Source organism: Micropterus dolomieu, linkage group LG04, assembly GCF_021292245.1.
Source record: "Micropterus dolomieu isolate WLL.071019.BEF.003 ecotype Adirondacks linkage group LG04, ASM2129224v1, whole genome shotgun sequence".
Taxonomy (NCBI): domain Eukaryota; kingdom Metazoa; phylum Chordata; class Actinopteri; order Centrarchiformes; family Centrarchidae; genus Micropterus; species Micropterus dolomieu.
This window is the reverse complement of record NC_060153.1, coordinates 34,036,246-34,041,944: the sequence shown is the minus strand read 5'-3', so window position 1 is coordinate 34,041,944 and position 5,699 is coordinate 34,036,246. Positions and strand designations below refer to the sequence as shown.

Here is a 5,699-nt window from a genome sequence, read left to right as displayed (position 1 = left end):
CTTAATAAACACCTGAGTGACATCACGCCTCACCTGGTCCCGTTAATAAACACCCGAGTGACATCACGCCTCACCTGGTCCTCTTAATAAACACCTGAATGACATCACGCCTCATCTGGTCCTCTTAATAAACACCTGAATGACATCACGCCTCACCTGGTCCTCTTAATAAACACCTGAATGACATCACGCCTCATCTGGTCCTCTTAATAAACACCTGAATGACATCACGCCTCACCTGGTCCTCTTAATAAACACCTGAATGACATCACGCCTCACCTGGTCCCGTTAATAAACACCTGAGTGACATCACGCCTCACCTGGTCCTCTTAATAAACACCTGAGTGACATCACGCCTCACCTGGTCCCGTTAATAAACACCTGAGTGACATCACGCCTCACCTGCATACATGTGGAAGGTGAGCCTCTCGATCAGTTTCAGGACCGTCCCAGCTTTGACGATGGGGATCCCGGACTTGGACTGGACATTCTCCTCGAACACTACATTCTCCTCGGAGTCCGGCTCAGCGAAGCGGTACACCTCGGCTCCCGGTAGCCTCATCTGCTCCTCCTTCTCCTCCTGCAGCATGGCCGAGTCCAGCATGCGCTCCAGCGTGCTGCGGTACTGCAGCGAGATCAGCGCAGCCATCCAACCGTTCTTTTCCTCGGCAGACTTAGCGGCGAACACCACGCTGTTCCCATCCTTCAGGATGATCTCGAAGGCATGCCGGTACTCGCCCTCCTTATCGTCCTTGTCATTGATCTGAACTTTGCGCATGAAGAACTTTTCCTTCAGCCGGTACTCTGCGGTGGAGCCGGCGCCGGGCAGTCGCGCCGGGCCGTGGTTGGACTTGCAGCAGATCATCAGGCCGTCGAACAGGAAGATGTGGCGCTCGTGTTTGGCGCCCACGCGGGTCAGTGTGCCCTCCATGATGAACTCGTTGCAGCACTGGCCGATGTCCTTCCCCTCCCAGCCGTCAATGTTCTTCTGGATCTCGTTCATCTTCTTGATGGCCAGGTGCTTCCCCTTCATCTGATGGCTGTAGAAACGACACGCCGACTCGCTGCACACCACAGAAGAAGAGTGAGCGCAGGAGAAGAAGGACACAGAGTTAGTCAGGGAGGAGACCCGTCTGACCAGAGTTCTGTGTTAGTGCCAAGACCTGAACCTGGATCCCGAGGTGACAGCCTCAGAGACCTCTGCAGTTAAAGAGCTTCTGATTTAGTTTCATGGATCACAGACGAGGCAGTTATTGATCATGAAGGGTCAGTGAAACTACCACTAATAATTCATGTTATGACGGAACAACCGGGTTCTTTGTTTTCTGGATTCATTGAAAATTACATTCACATGAAGCGTTTAACTAAGTGTTAACAAAAGAATCCAACTCAAAGTCCCCTTACTGTCTGATCACCTGACCGAAGCTTATTAGTGGGCCTTGAGTTGGAATTGTTGCATGAACCCACACCTGAAGAGGAAGTGGAAACACTTCCTGTTTGTTGTTGTTTACTTTTAGAGCTTGTGATCTCATCATTGGGTTGGTTTTCTACACGGTTATCATATGACAGCAGAGTGAGTTGTGATTGGACGGCGTGGTCGGAGTCTGTACAAACCGGAGAGGCTGCAGTGGCGCCCGGCACGCTCCAAGAAAGGAAGTGAGATCACAGCAGGAAGACCTCCAACTTCAGCTCGCACAAACAGCTGGACTGTTACACAAAGACAGTGACATCAGCACTGTGACATCAGCACGTACACTACTGATTTGAAACTCGATGGAAATCAGCTTTTGATTTCCGACCATCGGACCGGCTTCTTTCCCTCCCGCCTACATGTTACGCCGTCTCCTCCTGCAGCTGCACGACTCGCAGCACGCAGCAGCAGCCGCTGTGCAGGCTCACGGGTGCGAGGCGTGCAGAGCTGTGGGCTAACGGCTACAACACGTATGCTCTCTTTTACTTTTGTCTACGTCCATCAGAAATGAAATCTTTCAGTAAGTGATGAACATTGAGCTCACCTCTCTGCAGCTCAGGTGTCCTTCCACAGGTGAACAGCGTCACTGCGAGTGTGTTTGTGTCCAGATGGTGAAAACAGTCTGAACTATCCACCGAACTATTACGACTTTTAATGCAAAGAGCTAAAGGTTCACAACGTAACATCAGCAGGCTAACATGCTAACAATGACAATGCTAACATGCTGATGTTCAGCAGGTGTGATGTTAACTGTCTAAGTTAGCGTGTTAGCATGCTAACATGTGCTAATTAGCTGTAAAAACTAATTACAGCTGAGGTCAAAGTTATTCATTGTACTAAACACCATGTATTTTATACTGTAATATGAGATCTGTCTTATCTGTTCAGTTTTATTTATATAGCGCCATAGCGTTCATAAATGTTCATAAATCTATATTAGATGTCTTTTTGGCGTTTAGCCTCGGTTAGATGTGACAGCTGCAGACAGACAGGAAAGGCGGGAGGGACTGAGGGAAGACATGCGGCAAAGGGTTAGGACTCCGCCTTAAAGGTAGGCGCTCTACCAGGTGAGTTACCGCTCCGAACATATATATATTATATACACACACACACCCCCCCCTAGAAAAAGCTATTATTACTCGTATTATAACACAGTCATATTATTCTGGAGCGCGCTGTAACAGTGGATGTTAGTTATACAACTCTTTCCTGTACTAATCACACCACAGGACACAGTACTGCAGTATTAGTACAGGTACTGTGTATTTATTGGTTTGATATATCACAGAGCAACCGGCTCTCGGCGCTGTCAGGGTGTCCTTGAACGCAGCAGCAGCAGAGTTGGTTTGAACTTTAAACAGTGGCGAGGACCTGCTGCAGGCTGATTTCTGGAGCACGCCGGTCTGAGACGTTCTGTTCCTTTAACAGCTGAGACGCTTCAGCTCACTAATCAGTTTACAACATAAACCCCTGAGGTATGTTAACACAGTTTCACAACAACAGCCTCCGTCTGCCTCCGTCCACAAACACAAAGAAAGTAGAAACTCAAGTCACCTACGTCCTCATAGCCACCTGCCAATCATCCACCTGCCAATAACGTCGTTGTCTTCTTCTTCAGCGTCGAGAAGCTCAAACTTTACTGAACAAACAGCAGCAGGAGTTTTCCTCTCTCTCCTCTGTGATCTTTTCTTTCTAACAGAGAACAATAAGCAGCAGAGCAGCGCCGCCCAGATCCTGACGACACTTCCTTCTAACAACACCGTTCTGACCCCCCCCTTCCACCCTCCGACCTCCGACCCCGCCGACAAGCTCTATTTATGTCCACAGGGAAACCGAGAGGATGGGAGGAGTCCACAGACTGGACTGGTGTGTGTGGGAACGTGAATCTGTTTACAGTCTCACTGTGGGGACCAAAAGTGCCCCTAACGCAAGTCCCCGTAACACACAAGTCCCCGTAACGCGCAAGTCCCCCTAACGCGCAAGTCCCCCTAACGCGCAAGTCCCCCTAATGCTCGCCGTACAAGTCGCTGCAACATCAGGCCTTTCAGGGTGAGGACTCTGTCTAAGGTCAGGCAGTGTTTCCCACAGGATCTTAAGAGACTATGGTGGGTGGCCCTGTTCGGAAGAAAGATTTTACAAATTTTAAAGTTAAATGGTACACTTGTAAACAATGTTGTGCTCTAGTAAATTATTTAACCATAAACCCATTGTATAGCTATAAATACTGATGAAACAGCAACAAAAGTCAACAAATTTATTTTTATTAGATTGTTTTTCCAAAAACCCTAAATCAAAGAATAGAAAATGTAATTTTGCATGTTACGCTGTACCTTGACTTGTTGTACAACGGCCTTATGCTTGACAGAAGCTGACAAGACAAACTTTAGTGGGTAACTTGGTGGTGGTGGGTGAAATCGTCGGGCCATCTGCACATGTAGTAAAATAACTTCCCTAACATTTTTTTTGTTGTTTTACTTTCAATGGACACATGTAATATGTTTTATACTTTCTGTGAATAAGATCCAATTAATCTCAATACTGTATAGACGCCTTCTTTTGAAAACCGAGCGTTGTCACGTGTCCTCGCGCTAAAGTCAAGTCCAACCTAATTTGAAAAATAATGTATGTGGTTCTCGTACGGCGTAACATGAAGACTTCACAGCCTCTCTTCAGGTAGGACTCTCATACTAAAGAGAGACAGGATAAAGTCACTAACCTACCTGTCAGCTCGCTCTGGGCCGTTACAGTGGATTTAGCATAAATGCCTTGCCTTGCAGTGAATTACTGAATGGACAGTAGAGGCTACTGGCTTTAACTGGAGCATGTCGGCTGTTTTTCTACGACTGCTCGTCTCTTTTCCACCTTTGTTTGCAAACCAATAAATCACAACCAACAGTCAGAGAGTCTCGCAGACATCGCTTGAGATTGAACATCAGCATTAAATGCGTTGCTGGGAAACAGCAGCCAGCTTGCTGTGGTGTGTTTACAGCGAACAGCTGATGGAGTTCAGAGATGTTTTAGGTTTTCATCAGTCAGGAGGTTTTTACACAGAGCTTAAGTCAGTCTCCTTCTCTGTGTGTATATCCAGGTGTGTGTGTGTGTGTGTGTGTGTATACCCTGGTGTGTATATCCAGGTGTGTGTGTGTGTACCCTGGTGTGTATATCCAGGTGTGTGTGTGTGTACCCTGGTGTGTATATCCAGGTGTGTGTGTGTGTACCCTGGTGTGTATATCCAGGTGTGTGTGTGTGTACCCTGGTGTGTGCAGGCGACCCACCTGAGCCTCCTCTTGGCGAGGCTCCTGGAGCAGATCCTCTCCATGCTGCTCTGCAGGTTCAGCAGCGCTGTGATGGCCTGTTTCAGACACTCTTTGTCCTCCTCTTCTTCACTCTTCTCCTCCAGTTGCTATGGAAACACAGTCAGAACATTATGCTCCTGATCAGTACCTGGGCAGGTGTTCTCCGTCTAACAGACCAGAAGCACCAAACACTCCACACAGAAAGGGTTTCAGGACCAACTGTGGACCAGGGCAGACCAGAACTGAACTAACAAATCACAGGTGCGGTGATGCAGATGTGGTGATGCGTGCAGGTATGGTGATGCGTGCAGGTATGGTGATGCGTGCAGGTATGGTGATGCGTGCAGGTATGGTGATGCATGTGCGGTGATGCAGGTGCGGTAGTGTGTGCAGGTGTGGTGATGCATGTGCGGTAGTGTGTGCAGGTGTGGTGATGCATGTGCGGTGATGCAGGTGCGGTAGTGTGTGCAGGTGCGGTAGTGTGTGCAGGTGTGGTGATGCAGGTGCGGTAGTGTGTGCAGGTGTGGTGATGCGTGCAGGTGCGGTGATGCAGGTGCGGTAGTGTGTGCAGGTGTGGTGATGCAGGTGCGGTGATGCAGGTGCGGTAGTGTGTGCAGGTGTGGTGATGCATGTGCGGTAGTGTGTGCAGGTGTGGTGATGCATGTGCGGTGATGCAGGTGCGGTAGTGTGTGCAGGTGTGGTGATGCATGTGCGGTAGTGTGTGCAGGTGTGGTGATGCATGTGCGGTGATGCAGGTGCGGTAGTGTGTGCAGGTGTGGTGATGCATGTGCGGTAGTGTGTGCAGGTGTGGTGATGCATGTGCGGTGATGCAGGTGCGGTAGTGTGTGCAGGTGTGGTGATGCATGTGCGGTAGTGTGTGCAGGTGTGGTGATGCATGTGCGGTGATGCAGGTGCGGTAGTGTGTGCAGGTG

At 49.1% G+C, this 5,699-nt stretch overlaps 1 protein-coding gene across 1 annotated transcript in view; it reads right to left on the bottom strand.

Moving 5' to 3' along the window:
• The window catches only part of LOC123970314 (son of sevenless homolog 1-like), a 35,518-nt gene that overhangs the window by 16,010 nt on the left and 13,809 nt on the right, over positions 1-5,699 (bottom strand). The window contains 2 exon segments of the mRNA XM_046048306.1: positions 403-1,064; positions 4,747-4,874. Of these exon segments, the coding sequence (XP_045904262.1) occupies positions 403-1,064; positions 4,747-4,874 (790 nt within the window).